Raw genomic sequence first — 17788 nt, 5'->3', positions numbered from 1 at the left:
CCAGGCCCCCTCTATACATTACAGGTATCGTGCAATTAACTGGTTAATTGTGCAATTAGATTAAGACCAGCTACATATGCAAAGTACATATCACATGATAAAAAGCTCCAATCAGTTATAAAGTTAGATCTTTAAAATATGTACTGATTTTTAGTTGGTTGCTATTGAGCTTTAACTTGCATGTGTAGTGGTAGGGTGGCCATGATAGAGGATAGTCCAGTGTCCTCTGTTGATATGAAACCGGACACCTTTTATGTCCTGTATTTTCCTCTTGAAGAGAAAAATAGAAGACATAAAGGCATCGGGGTTTCATATCAATAGAGGACAGAGTAGCAGAATGATGGCCACACTAGTAGCTGGGCTATCCAGGCCAGGGACCAGGAATCGGGAACCATGACTAAAAGCATGGAATCAGGAGCTAACCAGAAGGTGAACACCGGACTATCCTCTATCATGGCCACCCTACCACTACACATGCAAGTTAAAGCTCAATAGCAACCAACTAAAAGTCAGTACATATTTTAAACAAGCTGTGGCTTGTCTGTCTGCCTGCCTGCCAGCCAAACAAGCTCTGGGTGCTCCCTGTAGGAAGTATCAGCATACTACTAACTTTTGAAACTTTCAACTCTATAAACAGCAGATCAAATGAATAAATAGAAAAAAGGAGCTTATATGTATTTTCTTGGCCTTGCCTTCATTTATTGTACTACAGATCAATCCATGCAGAAGCTGTTTGCTAATGGATATGGCATTATCTACCACAGGGGTCAGCAACCCCTAGCACATGTGCTGAGCGTGGCACGCGAGCCCATTTTGCTTGGCACGCTGTGACCAGCCCCAGCTCCAGAAAGGTGCTGCCAGCGACAGAGCCCAGGCTGCTCCAAGCGGGGCTTGCAGTGTCCCAGCTGCTTGCTGGGAGCAGCGCAGGATCCCAGCTGGTAGCAGCTCCCCAGAGCCAGGGCGGCTGCAGCCAGGAGGCTCCAAACAGCTACGCTAGCCTCTGGCACCAGCTCCCCGCCAGTGTGAGTAGGCACGTCTCAGAGCGGGGCCTGTAGCAGCGCAGCCCCAGTCTCTCCCCTGCTCCCCACGTGGAGGTGATGAGCCTGGCGCAGCCGTTTGTAGCCAACCCGGGCTCTACAAACAGCTGTGCTGGGCTCATCACCTCCTTGTGAGGAGCGGGGGAGAAACTGGGGCTGCGCTGCCTCAGGCCCTGGCCGCTCAAGTGTGCGCTGGTGCTGGAGCCCAGCACAGATGTTTGGAGCCTCCCGGCTGCAGCTGCCCCAGCTCTGGGAGCTGCTGCCAGCCAGGATCCCATGCTGCTCCCAGCAGGCAGCTGCAAGGCCTGCTCAGAGCAGCCCAGGCTCCAGCAGCTACCCAGAACTGGGGTAGTGCTGGGAGGCAAGGGGCAGCAGGGCTGGGGGGAAGGGGCAGTAGGACTGGGGGACAGGGGCTTTGGGTGGGAGGCAAGGGGCAGCAGGGTTGGGGGGCAGAGGCTTTGGGTGGGGACAAGGGACACAAGCAGGGGCATCCTGCCATGTATCTCTTGTCCTCATTTTGTGTTTCTGCCATGTCAGCACTCTGGCACCTTCCATGGTAGGCATTATGGTGTTTTTTGGCACTCTGGCAAAAAAGGTTGCATACCCGTGATCTACCAGAATGTTGGTACCTGGCTTGCATCCAGACGCATGCAGCTACAGGAGCACTGGCTATTAGGGCTGTGCAAAGCTTTGGTCGCTGATTCAGTTCAATGGAGATTCAGCCCGATTTGGTGGCTGAATCTCCAAATTCTGATCAAATCAGGAGACTCACTAACCTCTCCAACTCGAATTGGAAGCCTCCAAATTTGAAGGGATTTGGCGATTCGGCCACAGACACAGCTTTATATGTTTTTCTACATACCTCAAGGTACCAGGTGTGGCTCATGAACACTGAGATGGTGGGACAGATGGAGTAACCTACGGGAGTGTTTGGGAGGGAGTGCGGGGGTGTCCCCTGCACACTTGGTGGCAGACCTGGAAGTGGACCAGAAGTACTTCCAGTCCACTTCCGGGTCTGCCAGCAAGCATGCGGGGGACCTCTTTGTGCTCCTGTGGGACACTCCATGTGCCTCACAATCTCAGCATTCGTGAGCCATGCCTGATACCTCAAGGTACGTAGAAAAAAATATATAAAGCTGTGTCTATGGCCAAATCGCTGGTTTTCCAAATAAGAATCAAATCTTCAGATTCGGCTTAATTGAATCAGGACAGTGATCCAAATCAGCAAATCAAATCAGTCCCCCAAATCGGGCTGAATTTGAATCAGAACTGAATACTGCCTGCTTTGCACACCCCTCCTGGCTATTACTAATTTTACCAGGAATGGTAAGAAAACTTACTCACTACACTGTCAAAGTGACCAATCTAGTAAGCACTGGTTTTGGTTTTTTACTACAGAATAGAGCAATACCCATAGATGTCCTGGCTCTATCAGATTGACATAAACATGTACTGTAAATAAAGAAGACTAATCATTTAGAAGTAATTTTATGAAATATTACTATTGTTATGAATCTGGGTAGCGAGCTATGAAAGCCATTTTACTTTCTCTATTCAAAGAACTACAGGATATTTTGAGGACTAGAAATGAATTCAAAGCACAGCAAGTTTGTTGGTTGGATATGTACATGAATAGCTGTACGGTAAGACTTTTGTAAGTGGCAGTTGACTTTGATTCTAAGTTATTTCTGGAAGCAAGATTTAGGCTCTCTGAAAAATGTTGTCTGTAGTCACAGCAGAAGAAAAACTAAAAATTTTGAAACAAAGGATGAACTTTTGAGGCAGACCATTGTCTCCTGCAGAAAGAAAGGATCAATAATACTAATTACTATAAGCAAAGACATGCAAGGAAGTATCATTTCATCTAGGATATCAATGCACTTACACAGAATGATTTAGAGGAATGACGAGTCAGTAAAAAGAAATTAGGCTTTGGCTGTTTCCCATCTGTTCTGCTACCGCTAGTAGCTAGCTGTCAGGGTGGGTGCTGCAAACTCTCAGTTAATACCAGGCATGGATTTTGCAACCTACATTACACAGATGAATACTTTCATCTTTGTGGCTAGTCGCAATACAATATTTGGAAAGGTTAACAAAGCAGGTTAGCTGGTTTCAACAAATATCTTTAACTTACTTCCTGTTTCCCACTCCAAGTGCACAGCTGCGCGCACACGTACGTACACACACACACACACACACACACGTACACTTTCCTTTTAGACTTGAGTTCGTATACCTTCTTATCCTACCATCACCATGAAAACAATCCTCTGTGCCTTTAAAACTTCTTGCTAACTTAGATTTAATTTGTTTGGTTGAATGACTTTCTTTGTCATTTTCTCACTCTCCGTCTACCACCCCCACTCCTTGCATCAGACATTTCATGTGGAAGAAGTGAATAATCCCTTTCAGACCTCAGTCTATGCTGCTGATGTATGCACAGCCTTTAATCTAAGTAAAGAAATCCTGGGGAAAGCTAATCGTAGTGCCAAATGAGTTCTGAGGCAGTGAAAAGATGACAGGTTTTGTATCAAGGGAAAGTAGCTGTCCCTACTGGGTTGTGACTGTGAGCCTTTAAAATCAAAGACATATGCAAGGCTGCCACCTTTCAGGCAAAAAAAAAATCCATAGACAACCACTTTGGACTCTTGTGAGTCAAAGAAAGGTGTACACTAATGGATTCTTCTGTTTGCATGAACACACTCTCATTCTTTTGTGCTTCTCTTCCTCTCCCCTCCCCCTAAAGATAAATAAAAAAGAAGTCTGTTCTGAAAGTCTAAGACAATTTAAAAGCTTCGCATTAACTACTTTACCTATAAAATTCTAACAACCAAAACTAAATAATCTGTTTTCAGAAAGATGCAAACCTCTCAGAAAAGACTTATGACATTTTCCTTGTCCTCCAATCTCAAAAAAAAAAAATAGTCAGGTCCAATTTGGGGACTAGGCATGAGACAAAACCATCACCACTGAAATTTTTATTTTGAAGGGGAAATGAAAGAGCTGGCTTTAATAAAACTTGAAAAGTTGCAGAAAGTATCACTTCTTAGACAAAGCCCACATTTACATTCCAGCAGTATTCAAGCTTCTACACAGTAAAATGAAATAAGCATTTAGCTTAACTGAAATGAAACAGTAATGAGAAACATGACACCCTTTCATGAAAAGAATTGTACATTATTCAGCAGAGATTAGGAAGAGGAGCAATGTGGAATTGCCCTTCAAAACCGCCAGAGGTTTAGAAGCACTTAATTAAGGTCAGTCATGTACAGAGGTCATAAATATAAATCCTAAATAGAAATTTAGTTTTCACAGCAAAGGGGTCCTGAACCAACTAGATTCTCGGTTAGTAGAACTGTCTCTAGAGTTCCATTGGTATGAATTTATATACCAATTTGTACCAGCTGAGGATCTGGCACTTGGTATGCAGCATTCATTCTCTTTGCCATATTATAGCAAGTTTCACTTGCATCACAAGAGGATAAAGAAAAAAAGCACGGTCCTGACTACAGTCAAGTTCAGCCATTCTTCCCAAAAACAGTTTTTTTCATGTTCCAGTATTTGTACTTCAGAAAAGTATCTGCTTCTTGCCTCTATATTTACCCTAATGAACATATCACCGCCAGGCACTTTCAAGGTGGCTACCCAGGATATATAGGCATTAAGGGAATGGAGAAGTTAAGAAGAAATGAAGGAGAAGTCCGTATGAGAGGACTATATGATGTTTCCTTTCCATTAGAGGATGCACAGATCAGATAAGAGATTGCAAGCTGATGGAATTGTAAGATATGAAAGGTGTGATGCATGAAGACAAAAGGGACATGAGTTTCAAGGTTCCTTCCCCCCCCCCCCCCACACTGTTTTTTAGTGATATAAGTATTATGGGGACAGCACAGTATAAAAGCAGGAACCTGAATGAATTATTGTCTTCTGATTCTCCCCAGTGTTAAATAGGTAATAACTCATTAAGTCAGCTGGCATTCCACCCCATACCAAGAGTACAAATTCAAAATTGGAACTCTTACATTTTGGAAATTAGTTACACAGAAGGGCCAACAGTTTCTCTGGTCTAAATTCAGAATTATAAAGCCATTGGGACAAATGAAAACTGTCACCATCCTGGAAGAAGTACTTGGATGAAGATGGAGGAAATGAGTCCAAAGACTTTGCTGATCCTTTCATCTAGTTTAAGTTAATTTGCAATAAAAGATGGTTCAGAGTAGATATAAAAGTGGCATATTAGGTACCTTTGGTATCTTTGCCTAATATAAGAGCAAGCTTTGTGCCATTGAAGCTTGTGGATGATGATTGTACCCTTGCTACTATTTTTATGCAACTTGGTTGAAATTTAAAACTTCAAAAGGCAACAATAGTGCTGTGTGTCTATTCCCAACCACTTGTTTTCTCTTCTTTCTTAAAGATGGTAATTGCATACGGATGGTGCAGCTAGGAATCGTACATCAGCTTTTGGACCTTCTAGAAAAACACATGGACAATGGGGATGTCTCTATTCAACATGCTGCACTCAGTGCACTTCGAAATTTTGCTATACCAGGTAAATGGCTTTAAAGTGATAAACCCTAAACAATTTGTATTTATGTAGGAACAGTCATAGCTTAATCAAAATCCCAGTTCTGGTGCCTTTAATTCTGCCAGGTACCTGAGGTTTTTTTCTACAGGCTTATGAATGCAAATAACTCAATGGGATTACATGTGTGCATAAAGGTAAAGAACCTAAAAGCATAAGCAGAGACTTGATAACCTGTACTGAAATGGTTTAATATTTCACACTAACACTATAACAATAAAGAATCACATATGTACCTTAAACTGTAGGAGAAAAATATTCTCTTGCACTGTCTCTTCAGGAGATTTTACAAAACTGCTCTCCCCTTTAAAACTAATGCTCATTTAGAACAAGTCAGAATTTGGTCTACATACTAAAGATCTAGGAATCTTTAATTCCTCTGCCTGAAAAGGGTGTTTGTACCTGAAAGCTTGCAAAAAAGAATTTTTCCAACTATTTTAGTTGATTTAATAAAAGATATTGGATTTATCCAAAGAACCTTGTTTGCCTATGTCCTTAGACCAACACAACTACAACCAACATCCTAGGAATCTTTAACAAACACATCAGGGCACTGGTTCTGGGCTTTCTCTCATGTCAGATTCATTCCAATAGAAGGATGAAGTTTGAACCAGGAATTAATTGAGCTGAACACATAACACAGTACAGTGCCCACCAACATCATTTTGAGTCACAGGTTTAGTATTGGCGCAGAGTGGAAAAAGCTCCCAGTACTACTTTCTGCAAGAGCAAGATTTTCTTGGAGGTCTCTTCTGCAGGTACTAAAATAGGGCTGTTTATCTTCTGCATAGCTTAAATAATTGCTAAACCTGTGTTAAAATAAAGCCAATTGGTTCCATAGAATAACTGTGTACCTCTCCCATTACCTCTCCTCCACTCGCTCCTTTAAAACTTGGTAAACTGTCTGCCCTCTCTAAAGAGAACACGCATCATTCTAGAAATGTATTAATTTCTCTCAATCCCTCTGTTAACAGTTAGGTTTGTGCTAACATAACTTGTTGAATGAGAGCAAGTCACCATGAAAAAAAATTGTTTAAAGCTTTAATGCAACGTAATTCTCAACATGGATTCATAAAATAGAAGGGACCTATCACTTGTCCTTAAACTGTCAATAATCATTTCAGGTGAGAAAAGTTTTCTAAAACTCCCTTATGTAACTTGTGCAAAGACGAGCAAACTTCAGTCAGTGCACAGAGTCCTGTATAGGTGTTTCTGCATGCTAAGTATACATCATTGCCCATAATGGATTTAAGCCACCTTTTTCCCCCACTTAGGGAACATATGGCATTGCATGACAAATGTGGCTATTACTGAATAAAGCAGCTTTAGTTACAGGTGTCTAATGGGATTAAGTTGACAAGCTGTCCATGATATTACAGAGACAAATCCCAGATAATCCATATACAGCCCTACACAGGAACTACTGTGCTGTGATGCAGGCAAGAATCAGGAGCAGAGACACAAATATTTTATTAAGACAAAGGAAATGGCATGGTTAACAATAACCTGAAAGATAAAGGGGGGGGCACCCTTAGAGACTTAAATGGTTAGTTTCTATGGTTCTACCCTGTCCTGTCTTCTGCCTGACTTCAGCCCAACATGACTGGCCACCTCTGTAATAGCCTGGCAGTGGCAGATAGTCAATACTACTTCTAGTTTTTGTGAGACCTACAACAATAATACTTACATTTTCTTCCAGACAAAAATCCTTGAGCTAATACTCATGCTTGTATGCAGTAACAATAAGCTATTCGATGAACAAAGCACAGATACCTTGGTCTCTGACCTAACCAACATTTTCTGCTTTCCAGTACCTGGATACCTAATGCTGACTCTCCACTAGTTCTCTGCCACAACCAGGCACCTGTTTTTCCTTAATATCCATTAGGTAGTCCTCAGGATCATTTGTGCCAGGCTCTGCTTCAGCACTGAGAGTACTTATCCTGAATCTGCTTTTTAAAAGAGATCTACCCCTTTCCTTTGTGCTGTACTACCTACAGCAGCACAATGAGGACACTTAGCAGTCTGAGCATTGAATCTGTTACAGCCATCTCAGATAGGAAACAAGAGTGGCTGTTTAATACTGCACAACAACATTACTACACAGCAATAAGGCTGGAAGAGAAAGAAAGGGACACTCCCTTTATAGCTAAAGCCGTAAAGGTAACTTAAATGGGCAGGATATAGTTACCTGCTTTAGAATACAAGGCAAGAGGTTGAAAAGTTCCTAAAGGTAATTAAATATCCTGCTCCCATTGCCTTAACTTTGGTAATATGTGCCATAGGATCTTGAAAGATCACAAGTACTAAGGATATTTACTAGGTGCTAATGAAGGTGCTACGATGGTACAGTTTCTGCTGACAGCTTGCTGGACAAATGGGTTGATACCAACTCAGGGGGAAGGCCACCCCCCATGGCTAAATACCAAGCCCAACTGGGTACCTGGGTGTTCCTTAGAGGTTTCTTATCCGAACAATGAATAATCCTGACTTGGTATAAAGAATCTAATGGATTAATAGAACAAGGAAATGTAGTGACAAAGCTGCAGTTTAATTCCCGTTTCATCCCCTGCTATGATAAACCAGCACATCTTAATGGCTTATGCAATTCTGCTTCAGTGTGCTGAATGATCAAATATTTCTATATTGATTGGGGTTTAATTTAATTTTGGTAATCTTTATTGTTCAAAAACTGATTACAAACAAACCCAGATTTTTTGAAGTGTGAGTTTCTTGCGGGAAACTAGCACACTGTGATCCAGAACATGAAAAGGGGGGTAGGAGGGAATCAAACATAGGGGTTTGATGAAATAAATATGTCAATTACTACAAGACATGAAAGGAATTTAATTAAACAAATTATTTTTTTTTAAAGAAAGCAACAGCCCAGATGTGATTTAAACATGGAAAAGAGGGCGCTTACAAGTTCTGTGAAATCCTCTTGCTAGCCGAGTTATCAGCTCTAAAACAAACATCAAAATAGGAAAATTATCAACAAAAACCTATAGTTAAACCACACTCCCCATCAGCTTTGATACCACACTGGCTATACCTGGAAGAGGAAATACAATAAACAAAAGCATACTGAAGGAAAGTCAAGCAGAACATTAAAGAGAAATCAATTAAATAGGTTCTAAACCTTATGGATGGGCACAAGAGGTGTCCTTAATTGATTCAAATGCAGAGTGGTGCCAAGGGGATTTTTCTTGTAAATTCTATTATGCTCAAGTGGCTGAGGTTTGAGTCTGTGCCACTGGAACTGAAGGAAATTACAAACAAGTTAATTAACAGTTAGTGTCTGTTTCTCAGTATGCCCAACAAGATAAAGGAGGAAAAAAGACAGAAAAAATCCTTGTCTAATTCAGTTACCCCAAGCAAGGAAAAGTGCAAAGCAGCTCAAGAGAAAATGACTTTGGAGGAAACAGACTTTAGTTGCAAGACTTAAGTAACATTGCAAAGGTCCTGTGCTTTCAGAACAAAAGGTTCTGTCAATTACTTCTACTGCATCCCATTTTGGATAGGGCTGAACAAACTGGAATTAGTCTTCTGAAGCTAGCCCCAGGTGGGTGGTAATCCTCCAAAAAAAGCAAATTTCTGCATTATGTTTTTCTCTTTTTATGCACCTTCTTCTGGCCAGGACTGAAACCAGAAGTATCCAAGTATTACGAGAATATGGGTCCCTATGAAGTTTCGAGTTTCTCATGACCCAAGAGTGTAGTAAAGGTTCTTGCCCTTAACGTGCCAATTTAACCAACCTAGACTATTAGCAATTAACTTACTGTTAATATTTAGAAGCATAGATTCATAGATGCTAGGGTCAGAAGGGACCTCAACAGATCATCAAGTCCAACCCCCTGCCCTGGGCAGGAAAGAGTGCTGGGGTCAGATGACCCCAGGTGCCTATCCAGCCTTCTCTTAAAGACCCCTAAGGTAGAGGAGAGCACCACCGCCCTTGGAAGTCCATTCCAAATTTTGGCCACCCTTACTGCGAAGTTTTTCCTGATATCTAGCCTAAATCTGCTCTCTGTCTGTTTGTGACCATTGTTCCTTGTTACCCCAAGAGACACCCTGGTGAACAGAGCATCTCTGATCCCTTGCTGTGTCCCCTTAATGAATTTGTAGGCAGCCACAAGGTCACGTCTCAGCCTTCTCTTGTGGAGGCTCAAGAGGTCCAAGTCCCTCAGTCTCTCCTCATAGGGCTTGTTCTGTAAGCCACTGGCCATACGAGTGGCTCTCTTCTGGACCCTCATCATAGTACCTATTACACTGTCAAGTTGAAGTACTGACTCTCTCTCCTGGAAACTAACATGGTCCAAGCCTGGCCCAAGCCATTGTAATATCCAAGCCCCATGTTAAAGTTTTCCAAATGGCAGTTTAGTTTTTCTGACTTTTTTTTTTAGTGGCTAACAAGATTCAGATGCTGGAGGAAGGTGTAGCAGAGCGGATCAAGATGCTCTTGAGGTCAGAGATGCCTCCAGTGCAGTTTAAACTTCTTGGAACATTGCGTATGTTAACAGATGGACAAGGTATGGAACTACTTTTGTTGTCTTCCTTTTCACTAGTAATTTGAAAATTTTCTGTCAAAGCATCAGAAGACAATGGGCTAACTGCTTGTCTGATAGAACTCCACCTGATATAAGACAGGTTGGAGCACTGTTGTAGCCTTGGCGGTCCAGGAAATGTGAGAGAAACCTTCTCTCTCAGACGTGTGCCCAAGTTTGTCTAATATCTATCCCCACTGTATGGTTTGCCCAGTAAAAGATATCACCCATATAACCCCACTAACACAGAAATATCATACCAGCTGAGAATTTGGTACAGTTTGTCAAGAACTGTGTACCAAAAAAAACTAGAATCCCAAACAATAACTAAGACAGGGAGGCAAAAAGAAATGATATTTCAGTAGCCAAAGCAAGAACTGATGTAAGCCCCGCATAAGCATTTTCAGCTAAGATGCATTAGTGTTTTGGTGATGTAACAGAAGAGAGAATCAGGACAAAAAATAGTCTTCAATTCCTAAAAATGAATTAACAGAAGATTAGGAAATATAAGAGGGTAAAAGGGGCTCTAGTACTTGCCAAAAATCTCTGTACCGTCTTACAGGTTCATCCTACAATTCTGGCTCATAAATCACTTGGATTCTTGGGGAGCACTGTACTAAGACAATACTGTGTCAGAAGCCCAAATTGTGCTATTGTACACATAGGTAGGTTGGCGTGAAACAATGACATTTAATGCATCTAAGTGCCTTTTAAAAACCAAGATACAGGAGGGAGCTCAACTTAAGAACCTAAGTCTGAAAATTGTGTTCTTGGTTTACTGCAAGAAGATAATTCATCCTGACATGGACATATATAGTGTCCTGCCAGAATGTAATCATGCACAGAAGCAAACATAGTGCTGCTGCGATGATATATTCTTGTTACTTCAGTGCAGAGGAGCAGCTATCCTAGAACAATATTCACCATGAAACTTGTGCTTCAGATTTAAGGGAGGGGTACAAAAAAAGGAAACAAGATCAGAAAATAACAATTGGGTTTCTGTCTCAATACTGTCATGTATAGCTGGGCACACAGAATATTGGTTTAAGTAGCAAAAATTCATCAGTTATATCGGGGAAAGCAAAAGACTGATATTTCTTACTGGCATATACCCTACATGGTCATGAACATCTGCACAGGGTGAAGATTAAAATACTACAACTGATTTGGTAGAAATTTCAACAAATTTTTAATGAATAAACAAGGTGCAAGATTGTGGAAAATCAGGTATAGAAACTGTGTTTTTGGCACAAAATTTAATGGAAGGTTTCCATTTGCATCTCACCACAGGACTGAATGATATCACTAAGTATAGGGGAGCCCATCATACAAAACCAGTTCTCTCTATAATGCTTTGGAGGACATTACTCAAACTTTAATTGTGTTACAGAGGTCATGCCTTCCGAAATAAGAATATGCTTTAGAGGATACTTCTTCTGAAACAGAAACATGAACATAAACCAACTCTGACTGCTTGGACCCAAAGCAAAACTAGACTCATACTGGTTTTCAACCAGAACAATTCCAGTAATTTCAGCTGAGTTGCTACAGGTTTACACTGGCCAAATGAAATCGGATTTTGGCCTCAGTGGAGACATCTAAATGTTCACTTTACTGCAGAGGTGACTAATTAGCTCTGTAGTAAAGCATCACCATCTACAGGTGTGGCACTATTAGGCTGCAGTAAACTAGTTAACTTCACCATAAGATACTACTAAGGCTGTCCCAGGTTGGGGGTGGGGCAAGTCAGAGTGACTGGCCCAAGCCCCATGCTTTGGGGGGCCCCACAGAGCCAGGTGGAGCGGTTATGGCAACTCCATGCTACTGCCGGCTTTATATCCGGCCACTCTCCCCCCCACCCCCAATGGAGCCCCACACAAGCTAATTTGCCCTGGGTCCTGTACCCTGCTCAGATCGTCTCTGGATACAGCTGCCCAACACAAATACTATCTTACAGCAGAGTTATTTAGTGCACTGAAACACACAGCTGTAGATGGTGGCTAGCACTGGGTAGGGCATGAAGGTGCTACAGAGTGGGAACTGCCAGCCAGCTAGCCCCACATTATAGCATCCTTGTGCCCCAGCCATCCCCTCAGCAGCTCATTGAGCCTCACGTTGCTAGCCTGACCCCCAGGACATCCTACCAGCTGGGGCTATGCCACCCCAGCTCAACGTGATGTGGTCCTGAGCAGTTATATAAATGCTGGTCCCAGAAGAAATAAACTCTGGCACAAACTGCACCAGAGTTTATTCAGGTGCATTAATAGCATGTGTAGATGCATCTAGTGAGATGTAATAATATCTAAAAAAGAATCTTCTCCCGAAATACTGTAGAATGTCTACTGTGAAATAGGAAACATCTAAAAGGCCATTTAAGTTTTAACTTCCCAAAGCAGAAAGCAAAAAGGCCTCCCATCTTTAATTGCCTTATGTTCTTTTTACCCATGAGCTAACATTGACCTTAATTAACTCAGCATGAAACACCCTCATGAACATGTGTCTACTAACAAGTCCCTACTAAATTAGTTAATTTTATTATCTAGTGTAAATTTATTACTCTGACAATTGCTGGGCACGCTGATGCCTGCAGAATTTAGAAGGCAAGGTTCTCTCTAATTATGGCATTCTGGATTTAGAGCTGTCAGCATCATTATATTGAAAAGGGGATACAGTAACTATTGTTTCCCCAGTGTGCCACACCAGCAGACTTTTATACTTTCAAAAAAGGTCCTTTGGGTATGTGGCTAAACTGTAGCTAAACTTATGTTAAACCAGACACAATTTATTCAAGCCAAACATTTCATAAATTGAAGATATGAATGGTTCCTAATTAGATGTTTGTTGAAAGAGTTTCACTACTGGCAGAGAGCATACAAGTCCAATTGGACCACAACTTGAGTCAAGGTATGAGCAACTGGCAAGCTGAGCAAACCTTTTAAACTAGCACATTTAACCAACATTGCATCACTTAGAGAAAAGCCTTCTGGACTCTTAACAGGATTATCGTGATCTCTTCAGAAAAGCACAGGATGTTCTAAGCTAGAAACAAAGCAGCTATTCTCTCATGACGTGACATGCCTGCCATTCTGCTGAGATAAGATATTCTCACTCAAAAGAGGAGCAAATAGATAATCTTTAGACACAGCCACAAGCTCTGAGAACCAGATTACTCTGATTTATTTCCTGTGGATTCTTCAGTATTTTGTGGAAGAGAAATGGAAGACAAGAAACACATATGCACACAAATGCCCTCCTTCCCAAAGCAGAACAGGGATGGGATATGTATTGTGGGTTCCTGTAGATAAAACATGTCTTATGGCCTGTAGTGACAAGCTTCTGGTAGGCCATTGTGATGTTATTTGCCCTGTCTTAGTTGCCAAAGTTTCACTCTTTACAGCATATTACAGATCCCAATACAAAAACAAAAAACAGAGCATGGTCTGGGGCAGTGATTCTCAAACATGCCACAACATGCTTTAAGGGAAGCTCGGAGGTGCATGAGATATCCAGGAAGTGGCCTGGCATGGTCTGTCCCCCCTTATATTGGGGTGACATGGAGCTGCTTGTGGTAGAGAAAGGCCAGCAGAGCAGACAGTGCCTGAACCAGATAAATCTGGCAGCCCATGGAGGGACTCAGGGGAGGAAGAGTTGGTGTCAAACAAGCTGCAGCTCCTTGCAAGGAAGCAGTGCATGAAGCAGGACCTGTAGGGTATGCAAGGTGCAGGCCCTGCCTAGCAGCCATCACAGATCTGGAGCTGCTTCCATGCAGGATACATTGCTGCTTCCTGCTCTAGAGGGAGCCCAGAGCTCAGCCCACCACACACACAAGCTGGCACCTACAGATAAAGAAATGAAGTTGCTCATAAAGAATTGCAAATCTTGGTCCCCATCCTTTAGTCAGACCAGTGCACCTATGTACCTATGGGGCTGTGGCCTCAAAGTATTTTATTTTCTGACTTGTGCCCCATAACTTCAACTTGCCTTTGAAGTAGTGTTTCTGCTTTTCTTCCATGCTTTTAATTAAAAACACAGGACTTCTATAAAAACAACAACCATGGCTTCAGCCCAGAAGGCTGTTCTACAGGTGAATAAACAGAAATTTGGAGAGATACACACAATAAATCAGTGGCTAGGCCAGGAAAAGAAGGCCAGGCCCCAGCTGGCATAAGTCACTGAGACAGATTTCCTGGGAAACCTGCCCAGATTTGCCCCAATTCCTTTTCTAATACCAAAGGAACATTTTAATTGCTTGGAATATTTATGCTTGACTTAGTTTCCCCTGTAGTCCTGATCTGCTTGTTTGCAGTGCATATTGCTAAGCAAACCCAATAACAGTTCCCTTGTATACAGCTGAAACAGGGGAGAACATGAACAGCAATAAGAATCTGTAAGGATTCTCTTTTCTGGTGCATCCTTCTGCTACCAGTTCAAACCACCTACTTGTCTTTTCAGCTGAAGCTGCTGAGATACTGGGGCAGGACACTACTCTGCTCAACAGGCTTGTGCAATGGTGCAACTCCAAAGACCAAGCTGGTGTTTGTGGAGAGGCAAACCGGCTGCTGGCATCACTCTTGAGTCACAGTAGATCCCAGGTATGAAAAGTATTGGTTTAATTCTTTTTCTTTTTGTCATGTGTGTTCATAGCTAGCCTGGTATCCCTGGAGAGTTAGGTCCTCTACTTTACAAACAGGACATAGGGTTTTTCTACACTGCCCCTCCAGAAAGCCTCACTACCAGCCTGACTACCAGCTGACTGTCCCAGGGTAGAACACTTTCTAGAACTCTTCAGTCGTTGGCCTTTAAACTGAAACAACAAGGATGTTCAATGCCATTTTTGCTGAAGTATATAACACCTGTCAGCTGGACTGGAGTAAGTTGCATAAATTTCAGGTGTCTGTTGATAACAATTTTAAGTCACTAAACCACCTGGGCTGGATGGGTTTCAGCCAGCAACGTAGCGGTGGAACATTCAAATACTAGTTCCTGAGCCCTCCATGAAGCACTAGGCACAATCTTCTGTTTACATGAGCATATATCTACTCCTCAATCTACATTTTCACTGACTACCTGTCTTGTATGCATACCAGACCAGCCTCTGGCTGCTTTACTTTTCATTCTATCCAGGAAGAGCACACACCAATTGCTGAAACTTCCTTAGCCTGACAAAGGGTTTTTGAACCCAAAAGCTTGCGTAATAATTGTTTTCCAACTATTTAAGTTGGTCTAATAAAAGATATCAGATTCATGTAAAGAACTTTGTCTGCCTATATACTACTATCACACTTGAAACAAATATTTTTTTTAAACTGAAAAAAACAAAGCCTGTCTGTAGCAGGGCACCAAGATGTGCCTTCTGCTTTAAAGGGCAGAAGCAGCCTGGCCAGGATGCTCAGAAGGCTAAGCAGAGCCCCACAGCTGAGGGTTGCCTAAGCAATGGCCTAATAGGATAATTAGCCCTCACCTTCAATTGAAGGGGTGGGGGGGGAGACAGGGCCTCAGGGGACATATAAGCCAATGTCTGTAACTAGCAGGAATACTCTCTCTCTTTAATAACTGCCAAGGAAAGGAGCCTCTGCCTAAGCGAGCTACCTGAGATTAGGTGCTGCCTACTTTGCTGTCTAAAAAAACAGTGAGGATTCAGGGGCTAAGAGATGTGTTGTCCTAAGGGTGCAAGTTTTACCCTCTTAAAGAGACACTGTCATCCTTAGTGTCATGTTGTAGCCCAGGGACTTGTATTTGTGTTATTGTTTATTCCAGTGGATTGGGACGAGGCTGTAAGGGGCGGTTTGGAGGCCTCATTAGTACTTGAAGAAAAGGGCACACAATCTGGGCAGAGCCCACTGATGGGTGCATAGATCCACGTGCCAGAAAAAAGAAAAGTGCCAAGCTAGGCACCAGAGAGAGAGGCTCCAGAGAGCAAGAGGTGCAGAGCCGGGTGCCAGAGCGAGAGGCACCGAGAGAGAAGTGCCAGAGCGAGAGGTGCTTAGCTCTGCTCCAGAGTGACAGGCACCAGAACAAGAGGCGCCAAGCCGGATGCCAGAGTGAGAGGCACTGAGAGAGAGGCACCAAGCCAGGCAGAGTGAGAGGTGGCGACCCAGGTCCCAGAGCGAGAGGCTCCAATAGAGAGGTGCCAAGCGAGAGGCACCGAGCCAGGCACTAGAGCAAGAGGCACTGAGAGAGAGAGGCGCTAAGCTGGGCACCAGAGAGAGGTGCCCAGCTGGGCACCAGAGACAGAAGCACAGAGAGCCAGATACCAGAAAAAGGCAGAGCCAGATGCCAAAGTACTCAGTGCCCAAGTGGTATAGAGACACAGGAGCCAGAGGGCTCAGTGCCAAGGGGGCATATAGAGTTGATAACAACAGTGTAACAGCTCCAAGGCTTGGGACACGATAAAGTAGGGACTGGAGTCATGTAGAATGTTCTGGGGATTAGGGCATTAAGAGGACAGTCTCTCGCCTAGAACTGTCTATTTATTTTCATTACAACAAGGCATGGCAGGAAAGGTGGATGAGACGATGTAGAGATTGGCCTCAGGATGGCCCTCTGTCACACTGTCTCATACCAATCTTTCAGAAATTCTAATGAGTTCACATGCAAAAGGAAAGGATGAATATTGTATTCCTGATTACCAAAACACTGTTAATGTATTACTTAAGGCCTTTATATCATTACCTGAAAATGAAGAAAAAGTTCAGAGGCTCCTGAACTTCTGTTTCCTTTTCAGGCAATGAAATAAGACAGAGTTATAATTTGCATAATATTAGATAAAGCAAATTGAATCTCTGCTTGTTCAAAAGCTGCAATAATGGAAACTTGAAACATAAAACACTAAATGTTAAATACATCTATATACAGATATAAATAAGAGAGCACGCTTGCACTGGTATTCCAAGTCAATGAATTTAAGCTGGCTTTCAAGCAGAGATACGTGACCAAAGGAGAAGAAACTCTGGGCATTTATACATGTGCTGTAGGAGGTAAGCACATGGAGCGTCAAGTGTATCAGCAGTCCCACAGTGAGAATTGGTGGTGGGGGTGCTTTAACTAAAGCTCTAACAAACTTTAGTTAAAGCACCCCCTCTGCCATTTTTCAGTGTAGGGACACTGACACACATGGTGCTGGAGTCTGCTGGAGAGTATTAATTACCACACTCCAGCAGACTCTATTAATACAGTCTGCTTTGATTTGCTGTATTTATAGCACGTCAGAGCTGCCTTTCTGCATGTATGTAGGTGTCCTCACTGCACGTGTATAGCTGCCCATGTCCAGCAGCATAGATAAAATACAACAAATATCTAGGTTAAAGTTTCTTCCATTGCAGGAAATTTATTTGGATCTATTTAGAGACATTCAGGAGTGAAATCTGATTTCCATTCATCACCCCAGTGTAGGGTGGATTACCATGCATCCCGGTTTTCCTGGACATGTCCTCTTTTTGTTTCTCTGTCCTCCATCCAGGCAGGTTTTTCAAATGTAAGCATCAGGGGTTTGGTTTGCCTCTTCTTTCCTGGGGCTTGCCCCAGCAAGGAGCCTCTTGGGCTTGGGGCAGGGGAAAGATGATTGGAGGCTGGGGGATCACATGCTGTATGTGCAGCCCCAGCAGCTGCAGATAGGAGAGTGG

General features: G+C 42.7%; 1 protein-coding gene across 1 annotated transcript in view; it reads left to right on the top strand.

Moving 5' to 3' along the window:
* The window catches only part of LOC109324040 (rap1 GTPase-GDP dissociation stimulator 1-like), a 74154-nt gene that overhangs the window by 52207 nt on the left and 4159 nt on the right, over positions 1–17788 (top strand). Inside the window, exons 8-10 of the mRNA XM_019555815.1 lie at positions 5458–5592; positions 10026–10151; positions 14619–14758. Coding sequence (XP_019411360.1) covers positions 5458–5592; positions 10026–10151; positions 14619–14758 — 401 coding nt within the window. The remainder of the gene's footprint in view (positions 1–5457; positions 5593–10025; positions 10152–14618; positions 14759–17788) is intronic.

Source organism: Crocodylus porosus, unplaced genomic scaffold, assembly GCF_001723895.1.
Source record: "Crocodylus porosus isolate Cpor-Errol unplaced genomic scaffold, CroPor_comp1, whole genome shotgun sequence".
Lineage (NCBI taxonomy): Eukaryota > Metazoa > Chordata > Crocodylia > Crocodylidae > Crocodylus > Crocodylus porosus.
This window is presented reverse-complemented; position numbering and strand designations above follow the sequence as displayed.